The sequence below is a fragment of the Mya arenaria genome, chromosome 4 (genome assembly GCF_026914265.1).
Source record: "Mya arenaria isolate MELC-2E11 chromosome 4, ASM2691426v1".
NCBI lineage: Eukaryota > Metazoa > Mollusca > Bivalvia > Myida > Myidae > Mya > Mya arenaria.
Window position 1 is genome coordinate 31,696,519 of NC_069125.1, and position 22,526 is coordinate 31,719,044.

The 22,526-nt window shown below is 34.3% G+C and overlaps 1 protein-coding gene across 6 annotated transcripts; it reads right to left on the reverse strand.

The window, feature by feature from the left end:
* Nucleotides 1–1,698: 1,698 nt before the first annotated feature.
* LOC128232760 (EF-hand calcium-binding domain-containing protein 5-like) lies at nt 1,699–22,456 on the reverse strand. 6 transcript variants are annotated; one of them, XM_052946484.1, is made up of 23 exons: nt 22,428–22,456; nt 20,945–21,536; nt 20,394–20,550; nt 19,467–19,604; nt 18,561–18,716; nt 17,572–17,671; nt 17,054–17,140; nt 16,688–16,825; nt 15,854–16,300; nt 15,176–15,280; nt 14,521–14,714; nt 13,500–13,656; nt 12,662–12,813; nt 8,819–8,839; nt 7,895–7,921; nt 7,158–7,286; nt 6,402–6,574; nt 6,020–6,113; nt 5,705–5,839; nt 4,884–5,137; nt 4,198–4,448; nt 3,515–3,741; nt 1,699–2,777 (listed from the first exon to the last, which is right to left on the reverse strand). In XM_052946484.1, exons 2-23 carry the CDS (start codon nt 21,508–21,510, stop codon nt 2,466–2,468), a joined length of 4,020 nt encoding a protein of 1,339 aa, XP_052802444.1. In that variant the 5' UTR covers nt 21,511–21,536; nt 22,428–22,456; the 3' UTR covers nt 1,699–2,465. The 6 variants fall into 6 exon arrangements, with proteins under 6 accessions (XP_052802444.1, XP_052802445.1, XP_052802446.1 ...); XM_052946485.1 differs by lacking the exon at nt 8,819–8,839; XM_052946486.1 differs by lacking the exon at nt 7,895–7,921.
* Nucleotides 22,457–22,526: the final 70 nt, after the last annotated feature.

Here is a 22,526-nt window from a genome sequence, read left to right on the forward strand (position 1 = left end):
TCATTCCAGGTGTCACAGACCTGTGGTTTATAGGTCACCACTCTATTGATGATCATATACATATTATTATTTTAGACGACCGAATCCTTCTCTTAAAGAATTCCATCTCATATTATCACACCTAATATCACACATGTCGACCGGGACAAAAATCTATTAAATAGTGAAATATGAGATCTGCAATCCATTGTAAGCCTTCTATAGTCATATGTTGGTTGTCCATAGCTTTCTTTTTCTCTCAACATAGTTCATACCTGCCAGTCTAGTAAGTCGAGTAGTACATTTTCAATAGCGGATAGACTTGTTCGAGAATTCGGGGCCAGAATGTTTACTTTAATACTAAATACTTTAAACATTGTTTGCTGGTCCTTTATCAGGTTTGTTTACAAGAAAGCCATGTCTTTGGTTTCAGAGTTGGTCCTACTTTTCGTTGTTAGAATACGGATATAAATAGGATATAAACATTATAATATGGTTCGTAATTGTAACTAATAGTCTTAGGCCCGAGTTGAATCATTGACTAGTTATAAAGTTCATTCAAATGATGCCCATGGGGTCACGGTTGGTTTTCTGGCAGAGTTCATTGTGTCGGCTATGGTCTTAAATTCAAACCAAAAAAAGTGTCGGAACTTTACCAGCTCGGATGACGAAAAAGGCCAAATTGGCCCTTGTTATTTTAAAACTTCATAGTTAAGACACGTTCATAAAAGCAGAACATGGGTTAATCCTTGATAAACATCCCTAGTTTTATATAGGATATTTGTCAAGTGCGTTGTTTGTAGAGTTTTGTGTTGTTGTTCCAAGTTTCTGGTTTCAAGTGTGATTGTCTGTTTGTGTGTTCTGTCTTTAGGGTTGACCCTTTGCCATTGAACGGGGTTTGAGTTTAAACTTTCGACTACTGGTCTTGTTTCTGTAGTTTTTCATATAAATATTGCTTCACCTGTGATGCAATGCCTAGACTTCATTACAGGTTATCGAGTTGAACATTTTGATAAGACTCATCAGATTTTTTTTTTCTTTGCAATCAGAAGCATAACTTCTCTTTAAAATTGAAATACTTGTTCTTCAAAAATCATTTGGGATTAACTGAAAAAAAAGTTCAGCTCAGTTAATTCCTTGTGAATGAAGTTTCATGGATTGCGATGAATATTTATGCGAAAAGCTACAGAAACAAGCTCAGTAGCAAAACGTTTAAACATAAACCCGGTTTAATGGCACTGGGTAAACGCCAAAGACATAGAACATAAAATCGCAAACAAGAAACATGGAAGAACAGCACAAAACTCCACAAGCAGCACAGTGCATACATACTATATATAAAATACTAGGTATGTTTATCAAGGATTGTTAGGTACCGTCTTGGAACGGTCAGTAAAATGTAAATTTACTGGGGGTTTAAACCAGTTTGTGTGCACAACCTCACTCTTATCCAACAATCCCCAATAAATCAATAATGTAAACGTTTGAACATCATCATATTTCCACATATTTCATACAACATTTGTCTCTGATTTAAAAAAAAAAATAACCGGGAAAACATTGTTTCATATATCAAAATTAAATCATGAAGAACATGTATTGCATTTTTTAATGTCAGTCAGTGTATGTATGAATTTATAAATGGTGTCCCTCTTTTGGGGAATCAGTAGCTGCTCTCAGAGGTTTTAATATATCAAGCCAGGGAAAACACAAAAAAACAACTTTTTTATAGTTTTATTTAAATAAACATTATCAGCCACGAAAATGCTTGGTGTATTGTAAAAAATGAAGGTATCACAGACTTCACAACACTATTGAAACAATTATCACAGGTAAAATGCATTAAAACATGAACAGTGGAAAAACATATTTTCACTGAAGAAGGCGCTGTATTCACATAAAACATCCTCTTATGAGTTATGGCTTATCATTGTTAAGTGGAAATATAGAAATATAGAAATCAGCTAACTTCAGCTATTTTTTACAATTTATACAAATAATTTCCCTAAAAACAAACAGAGTCTGTAATATTAAAAAGTTGCACATTTTCAAGTCAAAATAATACCTTTAAAGGGACTTGTTTACAGTTTTAATGTTGGCAAACATTTTTTAAACCTTCGTTAAAATTTAGTTGTTTCGATTTCTGACCCTTAAAAACATGAACAAGTCTCTTTAAGGCAGACATGGTAAAAAAAACTTCACAGGCATGTTCTCACTTATATTAAGATTTATTGTTATTTAAAATATGATTGTTCTTATTGCTATTATATATGAAAACGTATCTAAGGTATTCACAGAAGATCACACACATCTTAAACATTCAAATAACAGTATTTATTTCATTGTATATTCTGTAACTATAGACTTTTCAAAATAGCTCATAAACTCTACAAAAGTAATTTGTTATAAATGACATGCTTTACGCATAAAAGTCAACTAAGGCATATCAAAATAGATTATTTATTTTTTGAATCACAGTGTTAGGCTTAACTAGTAGCTTCTTGCTCATTCGTCTGTTCAGAGACAATTTGTTCATCAGTCCGTTCTTTCTCTGCGCTGTCCTTGGCGGGCGGGAGAATATCATCGTTATTATCTCGCATTTTGAGTGTGTGCTCAATGAGGGACAGACACACGAACACCCAGTTGTACATGTGCTGTGCAGGGACAGAGCTGTGTTTCGCTACCTCCCCGTGCGGAACATTTTTCAAGTATCGCTCGATTTTTTCTGGAGGAATAAGGTCCTGGCCGGCTGTCGGATCATAGGCTACGATCTTCTGTAGAAGGTCGTTGTTGATTTGCTGAAAAAAGCGAGAAATTAATTACATGCTTTCCTGTATTTTTAATATATCAGTGAAATAAAACTATTTCATTGTTTTAAAGAGTGAAAATATCAGAACGAAATTTCATTGTTTCCAAATTTTAGCTTGTTTTCACATCCATATCAAATGTCAACACCCACAGGGCTGAGACACAAATTTAACAACTTCATTTCTGAAATGACGCTACATTCACTTAAAATTTCAAATGCTTTTTAAAAGAAAAGAAAACTTGTTTGTTTTAGTGTAAGTGCAATATGTGTATTTTATCGAATGAACACATCCACTCATGAAGTATAGCTTTTGGTACTCACTTGGTTAAATATATTGCGATCTTCCATCAACAAACAACAATTATTCTTATTCAATAATAACAGAGATTTATAAAGACAACATTACATCGATATCACAAAATTTCATATAAATAAACACTAAAATGTCCAAAAAGAAATTGACGTGGTATTCGCTTAACCCTAATTCTTGACTATGTTTTAAATTATATTTTAATGTGATAAAAGATGTTCAAGGTATAAATTGTCAAGCTTAATGTTGGTGCTGCAACAAAATGCATGGATAAGACAATATCTATTTCAGTAACTTAAAACAGTTTAATATATATTTAGACATGATACTAAAATGAAATGATTATGCTTTTTTTCTCTTTTTTTTTGCACACAACTAAAATCTGACTTGTGCATAAAAGCTTGAATAGTTCCTACCCCTTTCATCTGTTGCCAGTCATCAAACATTCCCTGCTCTGTCTCTTGGAAGCTGAAAATTGCAGTAACCGACTTCAGAATGTCGTGTACAATCCTTGGTGGGTCGTTGTAGCTACGCAGCTCGGCAAACGCCTTTGTGTCGACCTTGGTCACATTTTCGCGAAGTTCCATCAACATAAGGCGGTCAAACATAATATCCATGCGTGTTTCTTCATTGTTTTCAGCCTCTGTAAAGAAACATATTTCAATGAGTAATAGAAAGTTGGTTTCAAGTGACCTGACCCAGACCTTTTCCAGCACATCCAGTCAGAAGATAGGGATGCTTCACTTAACAAGTGTGAACAGCATGTAGCTTAACATAGCTTTTGAGTACAACTGGGATATGAAAAAAGTTTTCAGAATGTCAGTCAGGCAACTAGACTCAATCATTTAAATCTTTTACCTCACAGCATGACCTTGCCCATTGAGGTACAGACCTGGGATTTGTGCGCAACATGCCACCTCATCATGGTGAACCTTCATGGCTTTTTTTCAAGTGTTTTGAATAATCTTTAAAGCATGGTCAATAGGTTCAGTCCAGACAGACACACGCATGTACACACATACATAGAACTGCCATTGTGATAGCTATGTCAAGCACACTGCAAGTATTTAATAATGGCTTAGTTCTCCAAATTACGTACCTAGTACAACATTCTTGTCCTCGCCAGCCATTTCTTTATTAATTTCCTTATGTGCCATCTGCAGGAGACGTAACATACGCTGGACCTCACGATTCTCATGGCTTGGAAGTTGTTTTAGCTCCCCTATGCTGATATCAAGGATTGCCTGTGTGCGGCCTTGATCGTTACGTAGCGGGAATGCGAGGTGGTGCTCTCCATAAGCATCGGCTGACACACTTTCAGAGTTGTCGACGGCCTTGAAAAGGTAGTCCCTGAAATATAACAATTGTCTTAAGTGTAAAAGATTGTCTTTAATCATAGAATCTATTTTTGGATCAACTTTAAAAAGAAATTAAATAGTTCAATAGGTATATAAACATGTTATTTGTTTTTACAAATTGCTCTATTAGCATTTATTGTAAACAAACTTAAACAAATATCTTTTTGACAACTAAATGCAGTCAATAAAGTTATTTATTATATAGGTATGAAAGCAAAACATATCGCAAAATACATTTGGCTGTATTCCACCTTATGCTTTGGTCATATAGTTTACTTAACTATTATTCAGAAAGCAAAAACCTTTAAAAGGATATAAAAATAGGTGGAGTCACCAGGCATAAAAAATCATCATTATGGTTTGAATGGAGCTATCAGTAGAGAACTAACTTGTTAGTGGAGTGGATTCCTTAAACAACTTGACCAACCTAAAGAGGTTATCCTTCCTCATAAGCCTCGGAGGCTGATTGAGGTTCTGTATAGCACCCCGCTTGTCCGTCATCATCATTTTCCTCAGGACAAAGTCCTTACTTTCCTCGTCTGGTTCAACAATGTAGCACACGATCTCCTTCACGTGCGGGCTACGTCGATGGATCCAGGAAACGGCGCTCTCCGTTATCCTCAGCAGCTTCTTACGCAGGTCAATACTGTGGTACGCTATGCTGAATGATTTTGACACACCCTGTAAAAATATAAGGGTAAAGTATAAGTGATCGGTCAGATTAAAAGTGCAACTTAAGATGAATTTTGCATGCAAATCCAAAAGATTATCCATTTTGCTCAAACGATTAAGGGGAATAATCTTGTTAATATTTTAGCCAGAGTGAAAGCGCTTTCTTCCCAAACTGATGTTAAATTATTAGTAAGTTTCATGAGACTCTCAGAGTTTAATGAATCCAGCCAAATCTTGGAAAATTTGAGTGGGTCTGGTATTTTTTATTGCAAATTATCTTTGCAAATTATCTAGTCAAAGAAAAAATGTATTGATAAAAGAGCTTTTGGTCTGGTTAAAGGTGTCAATCTTGAGCAATATCTGCTCTCTTGAACAATTTCTGTGCTAATTACGTATAATATGGACAACATCATTTGACATCATACCACAAACAACTATGGTAACGAAAATACCTTCTGTCAAAGGCTATGTAAGTACTGTGACTTCTTTTGTGATAATGATCTAAAATTTTGTGGCTAATGAATAACTTGAAATGGGTTGTTTTTTAATTAATTTCTCAACCATAAAATTAAATACCTGGAAGAACTGTATCTCATGCGTGATAAAGATGCTCTTGGTGTGGGAGTCGGCGAGCGTGTCCATACCCAGAAGGCCAAATACCCGCTTCCTCCTGTCCTTCAGTGGGATAACAATGAACGATCCCTCCCTTTCCTATCAAAAATTATAAAGACATATTTAATGCATTCATCATAGTTTGAAATAAAACAATGATCTGTCACCACAGCTTTATTTTATTAAACTTGTATAGATTTTTACTATTTTTTTATAAAATATCATGATAATAGTGTCAACTATGTTCAAACTCTCAAAGACAAAATGTCAACCACTCACATCAGGTTTCCTGTAAGGGTTCCAGAACATGATGTTGCCATGGTTCGCCACCCGTGGAACATGGATCGGTTTGCCACTCTCCACAGCCGAAAAACTGGAAAAGCCATGATGGTGTGAAAAAACAACACCACTGAATACATCACTCCATACTGTGACCATACCATACTGTTATATTAAAATACAGCTTTTAAATTACTGCTTAATAGTAATGTCCTAAAACTCACACGACATATGTCCAATGATTTATCATTAGTTTTAAAAAGGCCACTGCACTTAAAATATATCCTGAATTGACATGCCTCATGAAAAAAGGCATTTTGTCGAAAATCCATAAAATGGTTCACTGTAATGTCAGGCATAACCAATTTACAAATTAACATACCTGATCCCCTTCATGTCCTTGTAGAGAATCTTGCCGAGGAGAAAATCTGCATCCTCAGTGGTGGCTGCCACATAGCGTAACATCACGTCACCTCTATCCCTAGCCACGTTGTTACGCTCCAACATGGCGATGTTTGCGGAGATGTTCTTGCCTCCCCCATGAGCCTCCGCATCCTAGGAACAAAATCATTTGTGGTTATTTGTTTATCTTTACAGTAAGTGTTCTTGTTTACATGTACAGGCAAAACCTGTTGGCTCGATATCGCTTGGTTCAATTTTTCTCGTTGGCTCGTACTTGATGTAAAAGACCCAATTATTTTTTCTTCATGTAAGCTTTATTGCTCGAGTATGGTGTTTTAGCCGACCCTCGGATATCAAGCCAACAGGTTTTGACTGTATAATGTACGCAGACAGACCCCAAAAGGGATTGTTAATAGTCAAGACCTGCCATTAGGATGGTTTACTGTTTAATATATAAATACTGCACACATGCATAACTGATATCAATGAGGCCAGAGCCTTATCGTGCAAACTGAATAAGGTAGGCAGAATCAAAACAGCCTGGCTAGCATTCTGCATTAACTCATAAAAACTTTGTGAAGCTGAGCTGTATTAAAGCTTGCAAAAATTATGCTTGAGTCCAATTTCTTAAAATTCTTTACCTAATATAATATAATAAGAGACCAAAATACAGCCGTATTAATGTTAATGGGTTAACTCAACTCCCATCCATGTTTGCCTCAATAAAATTCATTACCTTAAATAGAGCCTGGAACACGGCCTTGTACACAGGATCAATGGAGGCTCCGCCAGTATCAGCAGCTGTGATGATGTGTTGAAGCCATTTCTTACGCGCCTCTCCTCGAATACGCTCAGCATATGTACGCTGGAAAATGGCGGTAGAAGATGTTTTTAGAATGGTCATTTAGTTATTTATATATGGCATACGTTTACTTACATACATTTATATGAATTTTTTTTTTTTAGGAATACATCATTTTCTTATAAATTTTCGACTGTACATGACTACTTTGATTTTAGACTTGTAAGAAAACAAATGTTTTTTTTTCCCTTAAAATTAGCCACACTATGGATAAAGCTATAGAAATGTATGGGTTTAATCTTAATAATGCACATCTCTGTATACATTATCAACATGTAAGTGTAACGCAAACCATGCTGTAAAATAATCTCAGTACAAAGTCATGCATTGTAAAATAATCATTACACCATATGAACGGATGAGACACATATTTTTAGCACAGTTATGGTATATGTTATCTACAGTCAATTCACTTAATTGAAATTTTAAGAATACTTCAAAAACATCAAAATTGCAATCTTATCACTGCCATGCATTTATCAAAAACTATAAACACGACTACTATCAACAAATAATGTATCTAATTTCGAAAAAATACACACCAATCATCAAGAACACGAAAACGCAAAAATGACACCACAGTTCTAACAAATACATAAGAGCAAGCTCACTCGAAGATAAAAATTATCTATCATGAGCTGAAAACAAAAAAGTCATAAAGGTAATGTTGAAATATACCTTTTACTGACTGTAATTATCCAAACCAATCAATGTGCAGAACTGACTGCCTTAATATTGATATTAAAGGGGCTGAACACCAGATGATACAATTGATAAAAAAAAAAATCGTCAAAAACTTACATATACCCGGTAATTGATATTGTTGTGTACAATTCATTGAACCTTACTTACTGATATATCACATTGCTTATGACACATATATCTTTCACATTTTTAGCGTATTTATCCAATTCAAAATTTACTTGGGTTGTCTACCACATAAATCCCAGTCAATTTAAAAATAGCGTCAGTATATGTATCTGTATTAATAGCGTGACTTTCACATGCTAAATATATACACACACTTTAAACTGGGAAACCATTATGCGCTAATCTTAAACCGGTTAACTGAGCTGAGACAGCGACAAAATATTGCTTTAATAATGTAAATTGATGTATTATTGGCCTCATACTTGCTCGTATTGACAACTTTATGCTTGTCTTGTGGAAATAATGTATTTGCCGATTTTGGGGGCCACCTGGTGTCTAGCCCCTTTAAGTATGACTTTTTTTGAAAATGTAATGCAAAGCATTAAGCTCAACTTAGCAAAACCCAAATGCAAATTAACAAATAAAATGTATAAAAAACCCAGCTGCTACCAAACGTCATTGCCTACATCAAACATTTCAGACACCGCTATTTACCTATTATAACAAAAAGACATACAAACATACTTCAAACTCCGCAAAAATTCACAGTCTACATAAAACAGTTTGACACAACGTTGGCCAAAAATATTTATAACAACTGAAACAAACATAGATACATTTTTAGATAGCTGACGTTAAATCCTAGACATGTACACACAACTTACACTCGCTACGTCGGAGGCTTGCTAGAATTGTGTCGTAGAAATCACATTTAATTCATTGTTTTGGAAAATTTCTTATCATATCATACAAGAGCGAATGAACGTTGCTCAGGTATTAAGATAATACAGTAGTAATTGTTAATCGTTTTAATTTCTTTTTTTAATTATTATTAATTTTGGTACACAAATTTATTGATTTTTCATTCATGCATTTAATATCTAAAATTGGCAAGCGTAAGCTAAGATCATAACAAAGTTTAATATGCTAATATTAATGATCGTTTTTTTTTTCAGTATGTTAAAAAATCAATATTATTTGAAAATCAGCTAAATTTGGATCTTTAAATAATATTTTGTCTACCCCATCTCCATCCACCTGTGAAAATATAAATAATGTCCTACTAATGAATAAAAAAGCGAGAAATATATATCACTGTATACAAATCATTTCCACAGCAAAAATCACCAAGAAATAGAATAATCAATTTGCTATGTTTGTCCAAATATTGATATAATATACCTTCCGTTCTTCAAATATATCCTTGAATACATTGAAATGCAAATAATGTACAAAATAATTGATATTGTACATGTATATCTGTTAAAGAGCATAGCGAAAAAGAGGCTGGACTGTTTTGTTTTTTTCAGTCAATCAAAGGGAATAACTCAAAAATTATTAAATAATAAATGCCAGAGTTACTGGCCTTGCTAAACATGTGTGTATTGTATCTAGCTACATGTGTACCAAGTTTCATTTATTTTTTTTATTTATGACCAAGGTCAGATATTTTGTACAACAACACCAATTCTTTCCAAATACCACACCTTTTTTTTATATGAAAAACAGACAAGCTGAAACTGACAACTTCTTTATCACATTTTAAAGGGACTCACTCATGTTTTTATAAAACACTCTTTTTTTGTATGACAAAAATAAAATTAGGCAAATCATTTAATCATTAGAGTGTTAAAACTAAGATACTGACAGCTAGAACCCTTCAACAATGCTTGATATATGCTCAAATATTGTCTTTGAAGTCCATAATTTTGAAAAGCATTAGTAACGGGGTTCAACAAAAGGCTTAAAGTTATCACTGTGTTTGTGTACGAGTCCTTGTGGGTGTGTGGTTTTGTTGTCAGTTTTTCATTTTTTTCCTTGATCTGTAATGGTGTGGGTTTGCTCCACACAAATTCAAGAATAAATTTTCATACCTAAAGTGTATTTTTTTCTGCAATTTTCATAACAAAGAGTTGAAAACTTATAATATAATTGTTTTCAGATGCATAACTGGGGGAAAAAATTGGTGCCAAAACATGAGGGAGTCCCTTTAAGAGGAGTTCATTCACCTTCTCCTCTTCCCTAAAGTTTACAGTACAATTCCAACTCCGGGGCATTTTTCAAAATCTTTAAATATGATAACACATTTTTTTCACATCAAAAGATTGACACCCAGTTTGTACTTTTAAGCATAATGACTGTATAAATACTTGATCAATCAAATCCTTTCTTCAATATCAAATTTTCTATTTGTCAACTATTTTTAAACACATATTTAGAACAGAAGTTCTAAGAAAACTTTTGTGTAAACAGCACTGCAAATGTCATTATCATTACAAAATCAAAGCCAAGGAAAATATGGTGATAAAATTTGTATGACATAATGTCAATTGTAGCAGTCTGACTTTCCAAATTTTTTAAACTATATTAATGTGAAATTAATACACAACTATCAATGATAATAGTGTATAAATCATTGAACTTGATAATGTGTTTAACAGGGTGAGGAACCGCATATTTTTAAAGAGGTTCTCACGTTGGTCACCACAGGTCACAACTAATGTAAACAAACAATCAAGTGAAATCAATTTCTAAATAACTTTTTTGACAGAACAGATATGAAAACATTTTTTAGCCTATAAAAAATGCTATTTTTTGCTTCTACATGTGTGAAATATTCTAGATTTGCTTGTATTTTAATGATGCAATCCTTGGCCAAAATTTCAACTTGACGGAATTTAGTAGAACGATGCAACGCTGAAATTTTGGCCAAGGATCGCATTAGTTTTTACTAATTACTAAAGCCATAAACCTAGAGTTACTGGCCTTGCTAAAATGGGTGTTTTGTCTCTGGCTACATGTGTACCAAGTTTCATTTAAAGCAGAAAATAGCATAGTCTTTTATAGGATTAGATCTTTTCTGTAAAAAAAGTTATTTAGAAATTAACGTCACTTACTTGTTTGTTTACTTGTTTGTTTACATCGGTTGTGACCCATTGTGACTCATGTGAGAACCCATTTGAAGTCATGTGATTCCTCACCCTGTTAAATGACTTAAAAAAACTTAGTGAAGCTTACACACTTCACTTTACATTCAAGGCTAAGTGGCAACGAAATCATCATAAATCAATTAAATGATCTTATATGGTAATCAATGTATAAAATCTCTTAAAAGCTTTTTGAGTTATGGCCAAGTTTAAATATTGTGTTGTGTCTCCTTGTACATGTGTACCAAGTTTCATTTGAATCTCTTAAAAGCTTTTTGAGTTATAGCCAAGATAAAATATTTTGTACCATAACACCAACGACAATGAGAGCAAGACGTTCCAAATACCACAACATTTTATACATTAAAATCAGACCAGCTAAAACTGATTATATGTGTAGTCCAAACCCTTGTGATGGCGATAATGTTATACCAATTTCATCACCGTAATTTCCACGGCTTTAATTTTGATACAATCTAAAATAGCCAAAAGGTTCAATCAAAACAAAAAGATCTTAAGTTATATGAAGTGTATTATACTAAAAGTTTTTAACACAACTAAAAGTGTGATATAAGAATCAACAACACACAGTGACATTCGTCTATGAACATAAGAGATAGTTTGTAATATTTATTTTTTATATTTTTAAGTATCTAACCTCCTCTTTCTGATAAAAGTCCTAAAATTGAATGAAATAAAGTTATTTACAATAAGCTATAACAAAGTTTCTCTTATTTTCTTTTTATAATGTACATTAATTTTCAAAGTGCTCTAAATAACTACAATCTTTTCCATTATCTGTTTTCTGATTTGATTCTATTATTTAATAAAAGTATTATAAGTATAAATCAAACGGGGCATTTCAAGCTATTATGCCAACGCTGATCCAATTTTCAAACAAGATACATATAATTACCCTACAAAACTTTAGCAAGAAAAAGGGACCACTAAAATAATGCTGTACATGTGCATTTGGTCATAGTGAACAAGGGTAAAACAATGTCAAGTTAATATCTTTTAAGCTATTGGGCCATTTTACCCTTCTTTACCCCAGCCAATACCTAGCTACTTCCCCAAGGGCCAGACCCTGTTTTTTCCCCCCAAAATAGCCTCTGAAATTCCTAATTTCCAAAAAAAACAAAACATATATATATATATGTATATTATTTATTTATTGATATTATATATAATGATTCATTAAATGAATTTTTCGAAGTGATATATTTACTGCATTTGGCCATACTGATTTTTTACTCCATTAATTTTGTAAAACTAAATTGTCCAAATTGTTTGAAAAGGTATTCTGAGAATTCTTCCCCAAAACTGTAAAATAATGTGCTTTTTCCCCCACAAAAAGGGCTGGGGTGACTCCCTATACCTGGTAAAAAGGCCCTGCGCAATATATGACAAACATTACACACTTTGTAAGATGACGTTGCGACAGACAACCATGATATCAAACGTAAACCTTTTTTTCTTAGAATCTTGCTTTAATATTTTATCAATTGTGCTCCATAACAGGGTAACAAAGTGAACGTTATCATATGTGCGTGTCTTAAATTCAACAAACCAATATCCTACCTCCACACTAAGGTTGAGGAACTCAACGAAGTACTCAAAGGCATCGGCCCCCGGCATCTGATCAGCTACCATGGTAACAAAGGTACGGAACTCACGTCGGCTCAACCGGTTATCTTGTGGCTGCTTTGTTTTCTTTTTCATCTCAGTCTTAGCTGGTGGAGGAAAGGATATCTTTATCATATAGGGTATTTAAAAAAATAGGTTTTATTTTTTTTATTAAGGTAACAGATTGCCAGAATTGGTTACAGCTCTGCTTCTAAGTGGTGATGGTGATGATTTTCTTGTGCCAATTCTTATTCCTCTATTATCTTTCATAATGATCTACTTTTTGACCATGACATGATCTCATACATATTCTGTTCATGCAAATTAAAAACAGACCTGATTCTGATCAGATAACAAAGGAATTCATATATATTTCTGCACTCTACTGAACCAAATTCTTGCTGTTACAATATCAAACAGTCTTAATAATATTCTTTCTTGTTGAAAACAATTACAAATTCTGGTTGTCTGGTAAGCGCAGTGGTTAGCGCACTCGCTTTTCACCTAGGTGACCCGGGTTCGATTCCCGCCTTGGGCGCAATTGAGTTTGGTTTGTGGTCACCAAGCCAGACAAGTGGGTTTTCCCTGGGTTCTCCCACAACACAAGACCACACTCTTGAGTAAAATCGTGCCAACAAGAGTGATTAATATAATGTTGAAATAACTTGTACACAATCGTTGTAAAATAAATATGTTAAAATAAAACTAATTCTGACACAAAACTGAGATGAAAAAAAATTGTGCATTCGTTGTAATAAAAACCTTGTTTTCAATACCAAAAACAGCAAATTACCCTTCTCAATGGAATCCGACTCCTGTCCGTCCTTGTATTTCGTCATAACATTCTCCACCTCCTCCTGGTCTAGGAAACCAGAGCCGTCGTTATCCCACTTGTCGAAGAGTTGGTCCAGTAACATCTTACGACGGGATGACATCGCTTCTTTGCGGGCCTGAGAAGAGATAAACATGTATCATTACAAATTTATGCAAAAACTGGAGCAACTGTTCTCCAGTAGCACCTAAAGACCTGATGGCATCACCTTTTTATGAGCCTTAAATAAAGTTAGAATATTTAGATTAATCCAGAGCTGTCAATGCTGCATTTGTGAAATAACTAATCTGGTAACATCTTGAAATGGGATCACATGACCTCTTTTCAAACCTAAAAATAGGAAAAATAAACTTTTGATAATAATCCAGAGCCATCGTTATCTCACTTGTTGAATAGCTTGTCTAGTAGCCTCATACGTTAAAATAACATACCATCTTTACAATCCTTAAAATAAAATAATGTATCATTAGAAATGTCTGCATAAGCTGGAGTTGTTGTCACACATGTCTAATAATTTGGCATTTTTGACATTAATGACAATGACCCAGAAAAAAAAAACCCGAATACCCACAGAAAACCTTCGTCTTTGTCGTCCAGCTTGGTTTCCACAAGCCAAACACACATATTGATAGCACCAAATTAAAAATCAGTATATGCATTTTGGCACACAAACTTTCTGGAATATGCTAATTTTCACACTTCTTTTCATGAATGAAATACCTGTATTCGTAGGATAAGTGTGAAGACAGTTTCAATTTCGTATAAAATTGATGGAAAAATTGTGCAAAAAGTGCAGGTTCGGTATTTTAACTTTTTAGTTTTTTGTTTCTACTTAAAAATACGATTTTGGTATTTACTGGTTTTTCATTCCATAGATATGCCAAGGCAAAGGAATCAAACCCGCGATGCCTTGTTGAGAATCGAGTGCGCTAGTCATTGCAATAACTGGATAGCCTAAATTGTTAGTTACGTCTATCCATACCCTCATCAGTCTCTCCATCTTTTCATCCTCTGTCTCCTGATACTCCGACTTGATGTACTTCATGAGGCGATCAAAACTTCCAAAGGTCGGCTCGTTACCGAGGAATGTCTCGGTCACCTGGACGAACTGCGACACATTTAGGGAATTCTCGTCAAATGTTGATTGTCCCGTGGCTAGGCTCACATTGGTCATGGCTTGAAGTGAAAGTTTGTATATACAGATAATTGTTTTATGTATATATTTTTTGATGGTAATATTCATTATGTACAAGGCCTTTTGTTTTAATTGGAAAACCTAGAAAAATGGTGATTTATTTGTAATATATCTTATTCATCCCACCCCTAGTTTTCCTAGTCACTTCCCCCTCAAAGAGATAGACCTTCGCAAACAAGACTATCTGTTGGCCAGCGGAGTTGGGCATCTTCGGTTTGTTCATCAGAACAACCATCAGTACCACATTTGAATCCCCCCTAACATCCTCTCCCCACCCCTAGTCACATACCAGTCTTATCCCTATCAAAATAAGTGCTCTCTGCAAATTTGAACAACTGTTTGCTGGCATTTAGGGGTGTCTTGGTTTTATCATCACTTCCATCAGTGCCAAATCTTAACCCCCCTATCCCTTCTCCACCCATTGACCCCTACTTTCACATACCAGTATTATCCCTCTCAAATTGTGTACCATCAGCAAATTGGACTGTCTGCTGGCCAGCAGTAGCTGGCGTCTTAGGTTTCATCATGTCTACTGTCAATGCCACATCTGTAATCAGGTTTAGTCCTTTGTAATTAGGGATTAACATGGTATTTATTCAAGAAAATTATGTAAAAGCACTGCAGAACGAACACCAATGCTTAACCAAGGGACATAATTTAATAAACATTTAAGCCAGAGTTGTGGGCCTTGATAAACATGTGTGTAGTACCTCCGGCAACATGTGATCCATATTTCATTTGAATATTTTGAATAATTTTTTAATTATGGCCAAGGATAAAGATTTTGACATTTTGAAAAACGATGTCAAAAACAACAACAGACCATATGTGCTACATACAATAAAGGATTAACAATATCTTTACAAAAGTTTGTTTACTAGCAAGTATCAGTCTATAATGCACACTGTTTCACTTGAATAGAAACCATGACAATATGGTAAGTTTAACAGCAAGTTTAACAAATTGCACAAAAAAAATGCCGGAAGAAAACTTTACTCTCTCTTAGATACTTTTACGATCAAGTGTTTCTTCCACACTCCAGAAGCGAGTATAAACAAGTCAGATTTTTGGTTACAATTTCCATAATCTCTGACAAAAATGTTCAATTCATCACACCAACCTGCTTCAATCTCTCCTTCCTTCTCTTTATCAGCACCCTCTTCAGTCTGTTCATCAGCCTTAGCCTGTGTCTGTTCTCTGCTTGTACCAGTTTCAGCTGTCTGTGGAACCTGCTCATCAGTTTCCGTACCTGTCCCACCAACTGCAGTCTCAGTTTTTTCAACTGTACCAGTTCCTGTTCCTGTTTCAGTTGCAGTCTCTGCCTTTGCTTGTTCTGTTTCTTTCTTGACTTCTTCAGTTTCTGGTTTAGCTTCTTCAGTCTTTGCTTCTTCTGGTTTAACATCAGTTGCTTCTTTTTGTTCCGTTTGTTCTGCTTTTGGTTCTTCAGGTTTGCTTTCTTCCTTCTGTTCTTCTGATTTATCTTCAACCTTTTCTTCTTTCTTTTCTTCTGCCTCTTTCCCCTGTTCTGTTGGTTTTTCAGGTTCAGCTGTTTCAGTCTTTGCAGGCTCTATATGAACAACATGTAAATTGGAAATAAGGAAAACATTTGCTAGTTTTGTGATTTAAGCATGATAGATTTCACGTGATTTGGTGAATAACTAAACGTTAAGTTTACATGGATTTAACATTCAACAATTTAGTTGCCAATATCTTGATTTTCATAAAAGAAAATAATTTGTTTTATTCAGTTAAGACTTTGATATATAAGAAAATTAACAAACTTAACAGAAATACCCTGGTAATACCTTAAACAAATATAAGCTGACTTTCAACATTTACAACCAACTATATTAAATAGTATGCCCACTTTCAGGGACATAAAAATATACAATAGTTTTATTCATGGATATATATGTATGCCAATCTTCATCTTTGTCCTCAATTACTACAATACCTTCTTTCTTTTCCTCCTGCGCACCACTAGCTGGTTCCTGTTTCTGCTCAACAGTAACTTGTGTCTGCTCCTGTGCCTTCTCCTGATTGTTTGGAGGTGGGCTGGCTGGTTTACCTCCCACTGGGCTGGCAGGTTTACCTTTACAGTTATATAACAAATCCATATCATCATAGCTCTATACCATACCACATGTTTTTATCTATCTTATAGAACTAGAAATGTTTCAATGCATAAGCAATATACAGACATTCAAAAGGATTTGGCCAAGAGGTTAATTGAAACAATAATTTTGACCCTCTCCATATGCCGAACTGCGGCAAACACTGGCAAAATTGGTATAATTATTAGCTGGTATGCTGTACGTACCAGTTTTACCTCCCCCTGACGTTGGGGTTTGCTCCTCATCCTCATCGCTGATGGAATCATCAGCCTCATCTACCTCAACAACTGGCCCTAAAAACCAAACATCTCCTCTATGTAACACATAGGTACTTCGTCACAATATTTAAATAAGGCAGGTAGTATTTGAATATATATCAATGCAAAAAAACCACTTCAAAATCATTGTTCTTAAATTTCAAATCGTTACTGGCTATAGAAGTTTCATGATCTGCGGTATTTCTAACAAAATTTGAAACAACTGTTTCAGCTGTACTTGTTTATATTTAAAAATGTGAGCACATCTTCAAATATTTCATGTTTATAAGTAAACAACCATGTCATTCATCATGTTGTTAACTTTAACAAAGGTCTGAACTCTGAACAATCGGCCAAATGTCAAACAAACGTCATATAAAAAATTAACAGTCAAATATCGGAAGAAACATTTAAAGGATAAAAAAAGAAAAATCTTAAACAAAGTTGTTAAAATAAATAAAACCTACATTTTCTGGGATTGCAAAGGTTGCCTTTTATTTCATCTTTAGCGCTGTCCCAGTAATTTTCAAACAGACTCAGAATACGATGGCGATCCAATAAACCAATCTGAAATAAACATGGGTGCAAATTGAAAGAGGAACATATGTAGATCAAGCAACATCATTATAAAACAATCTCTAAGGTTTTTTAAACTTAAGATAAACTACTTTTACACTTCATTCCTTAAATTCTAAAACATGATTTTCATATAGAGGGAAGTAACTCATTTTAATCAACCACAGAATTATTGGCAAAGAATACAATGAGTATTATTTCAAATTTGGACTCTTTACGAATTCCAAAATATGTTGTTATAGTATATGTTACAATAGTATGCTTTAATATTTTCACAAAACCCAAAAACGATTTTAATTGCATTGGATTTGCAATGCAATTCTTACATAATATAGTGTTTTAAACAATTGGCGAGGTTTACAACACCATCATAATTATAACAGCATTGTCTTTCTAATCATTTTGGGACTAACATTCGGCCCCACCATCCCCACACTAAACACATTTTTTCTCCCTAATTTTATACCAAAAAGATTCTATTTTTTTTAAAAATCGGAAAAAATAGCCAAGATAAATTGAATTCTTCGCAGGCAATATGCTGTTACTAGAATTCAGTTAGCGCAAATGTTATTGTAATTGAATAAATGACACAACAATGAACTAAATACACTGAATTTTATTTATGAATAAAAACAGTTTGTGTTTTTCCCTTTTGTTTTAAAATTCTCCTTTGGAAGGGTTGGGACCCCATACCGAAAGAGCTGAGAGTATAATTTATGAACAGCATTAAATGGTTTGACCTATTTTATATAATAATTAGTTACAGCTTTTAATTCATAATGCAATGACATCATGGCTACTGTTATTCACAAAAATATAACCCTCACATAAATAAAGCATCCTACAGTAATAATGACACAACATTGAACCAATAACTAACCCCGCTGTGATCACATGACAGGAAGAGGTTCGTGAGGTGAATACGTCGGGCCTCACGCATAGTCAGGGAGCGGTTTGCAGCGGCACATTTGGCCATGTGCATCATAAAACGTTCAAACAGGGTCTCCGATAGCTCGTCTGTGTACTGGATCACATACTGGAATGGAAAGGATATTAAAAAATACAAAATAGAATACTGAGGCAGAGTATGATAGCACACTTTGGCCATGTAGATCATAAAGTGTCCAAACAAGGCCTCCATTAACTTGTCTGTATACTGGATCATAAACTGAAAAGGGAACGATTCTGAAAATACAAAATGGAGCCTTCATGAAACATGAAACACTTGGCCATGCGCATCATCTAGTGTTCAAACAATGCTTTTGCCAGCTTGTAACCTGTACCATAAACTGGAGGGGCAGAGGGAATCTCATTACGTAATTTTCTGCTAGATAGTATGCAGATATTCTTCCAAAAATATGACAAAAAGTATTGTCAGATTACTATTTGTAGAACCTTAAAACAAGCGCCTTATAAGGCAATGGACACAGGCTTCGACCATGCCATGGGACATTATATTTAGTTTTTCATAATACGATTAACAATATTCACAAAAACGGTCACAAGAGTAAGAAATTTTCCAAAATTTTCAGATGATTTATAGCATTGTTGCAGCCCTTGAGAGCTTTCAATGCAGGTAAATTATGAAATATGATAATAGATAAACATGCCAGTGATGAAAATAATACTGAAAAATACACACAATTAATATATAAAACAAAACATACCTCAGCAACCACACAGTGTGTGCCCTGCCAGATACACCTGTTGATAACAAAGACTGCAGCTCAGCTTAGTCTCAACTTAACTGAACTTAGATCAGCACTTAACTTCAGATTTAACATACCTTTGCAAACTCCTTCACAGTGAGAGACTTGCCAGATTCGTCAGTCGATTCCAGAGGCTGACTTAACTTCGCCGCAGCTTGAAGATGCTCTGGAAACTTCTCTGATAGCTCCACAAACGACCGTAGAGCATTTTGCAGCTAAAATAAATTTGGGAACTCATTTAAAATGAATGTAAAATGTCCAACTTTTAAGTCCGAAACATGTATTATTCTCTAAGGGTTGCTAAAACCAAAACACTGGTGGCTTAAGTTATATGACAACAAAGTAAATTGTTGATTCAACACAGCATAAGCAGTATTTATAATAGAAAATAAAAAGATAAATAACAATAAATCTTTTACTTGTTCTTAGATCTTAACTAGAACAAGCCTGTAAGCTAGGCATGATTAATACAACATAAATGGGCTTGTTAAAAAAAGTAGCCAAAATATTAAATGATGTGAGGAAGCATTTTTTTATCAAATTATTTATTTTGATGACAGTTTGTTGAAAGAAAATGATAATCACAGAGCACCAGATAGGGTGTGACTTGTTTTAATGACTTGACTGAATTCAATTAAGCCTTTACTTTTACAGTTCTCTTTGCAGTTATCTAGTCAATGGCTTGCAAATCGGCATATTTTTTAAGCCACTGAAGAAAGTCAAGTAAGGTATTAATTGATTAAATTTTGAAGAGTGGAGCAGGGGAGATCACTGAGTAGGAGATTGTCATATCTTAGCAACTGGTTTAGCACTCTGTTAAAAAAGGTACCTTATAAACAAGACTTTTTTTCTTAGGATACTCATTGAATTGTTTTTTATTGGTAATTAATCTTTGCATATAAATGATTACTAAGGGCATAGTATGCTTTTGAAAACAAATCCACAGGTGAAATTACTAAACCCTATCTGGAGCTCTGAATCAAAATTCAATTAGAAAGCAATACCAGTTGGAGTTCAACTGTTCCATCAGGTACGGCACTCCATTCCTTGAACTGGTCCATGAGCATTTTCATCCTTGTCACACGCTCTGCAAGCTTCATTGCTTCATTCTTCTCTCTTTCTTCACGACGACGACGAGCCTCAGACTTAATGCGAGCCAGTCTTAAAAAATTAAAATTATTTTGCTATACTAGAATGTGCACCAATGAACTGTATACCAAATTCATAAAGATGTCCGCTGTGAATTATCTTTTTCATGATTTACAAAAATTGTGTACCCAGTTACATATAGATACATATATATACATGAAGTAAGCTTGGATTAGTTACATGTAAATATGATAATTGTAGCAAAATGTATGTAGGCTTTAAATGAATAATAATAATGTGCCTTAGATGATGAATAACAATGACTCGATACTGTCTGAAAAGGGTATATGATTATCAATCCATAAGCAATATTTCCAAACATGTTTGTTTTTTAACTTCCCATACATATCATAATATGAAGCAGTACTTTACTAATAATGACCCTGAAAAAACTGATCGATCATACCTGTTGTCTTCAATATTGAATAACTCCCTCTTCAATTCTTCAGTTATTTCTCTCAGTGTCCTCACATATGGTGATGCCTCTGAGAAATTGCTATACCTTGGATTATTCCTCATTAAATGCTGTGCCAAGAAATTAATTGGATTAAAGTTAGGGTCTCTTGCATCTTTTCCTGCTAATCCCCTCTTATCTGCTTCATTTAGTAACTTTTCTACTCCTAGAATCAGAGTAGGCATTAGTTTCTCAACTAAATATGCTCTTGTCTCAAGAGTAGCTTCAATCATATTCAACCAGTCTCTGCCAAGTAATTCAGTAGGGATTTTTCTTGCAACATTTCTTGCTTGCTCTCGTGAAATTTTAGTTAGTTCCTTCTTCTCATTTCTTAAACCAACAAGCTTTTCCATCATGGATTGCTCATGTTGTCGCTTCCATCTTTGTACAGCACTTGGGACCCTTTTTTCAGGAGAGCCTGATCGCTTGCCACTCCCTCTGGAACTTCCAGATGAGGCTCTCTGTTCACCTGCCATGGTCACCCGCTTTGGGGTGCCAGGCTTTTGGACGTCAGTCATTGCTAGGTGAGTCGTATAACAGATAGCTGAAAAAAATGTCAAGATACATTTAAATATCATTGAATAAAATTGATTGATTCAAACACATATTTCCATAACAATATAAAAATAAGGTGAAAGACAAAACCCCAGTTAGTTTATGAATTGTGTGGATTTGCTGTGCATTGTGCATGTTAATTTCATCTTCATCGTTGTTGATGTTTACAACCTTTGTATGTATGACCCCAAAAAGGTAAAAAAAAAGATAGTTAAAGACAGTGCATGGATCTTGATAAAAAAAGGCAGACGTTATAAATGAAAGATTTTGTGAGGCTACTAGAAATCAAATCAAATCAAATTTTATTTTCAGTTGGTATGACATAACAGAGAAAACATTAGCTATGAATAGCTATTGACCGACTAGAAGCTGTTGTATATCGTGAACAATTTCAGCATTGATAAAAGATATAGTAAAAACTAAAGCAATTGAATTCAAACTATTAAATTAGACTAAGAATGAAACAGGGAAACCCATTTAAAGGAGCCTACGAAACCAAATGTCTATAGGACAACACTTATCCAATCCTGTTCTTCATCTTGTAAATCTTGTGAACAACATATTTTCGCCTCCTCATCCAAAATTATTTTCATAATAAATCTTCACTTTATTAAGTTGAAAGTGTAATAAAAATCAACAAGTATCATTTAAGTAACCATAAACACTTAAAAAAGTAGATGAACTTATTTTTTACATTTGTTTTGACTATTTTATCGTCGCGAAATTACATTGCAAATCAATATCCATGCTAAGACCCTAGCGAAGCATCATTGACATTAACTTGTTAATCATGAATGAACAATAATACACATAAATGATACATTTATTGTGATTTCAATTGATATAAAGTCTATATTTGTAAAGAAAATGGTTAAACTACAGCGAATTATTCTGTTGTTTCCAGGTCCGCCATTGGTTACTATGCGGAAGTCCAAGGTGCCCGTTTTTCGATGACGACATATCCGGGGTCAAAGGACAG

Bases quoted from the DNA above. Each gene is read 5' to 3' on its own strand.
- LOC128232760 (XM_052946484.1), bottom strand. From the start codon at position 21,510: ATGACTGACGTCCAAAAGCCTGGCACCCCAAAGCGGGTGACCATGGCA. The intron at 19,605-20,393 runs GTATTGCTTTCT...AATTTATTTTAG, and splicing joins GAACAGTTGAACTCCAACTG to CTGCAAAATGCTCTACGGTC. The intron at 17,141-17,571 runs GTAGGTTTTATT...TTTGGTTTTTAG, and splicing joins CCTTTGCAATCCCAGAAAAT to GGCCAGTTGTTGAGGTAGAT.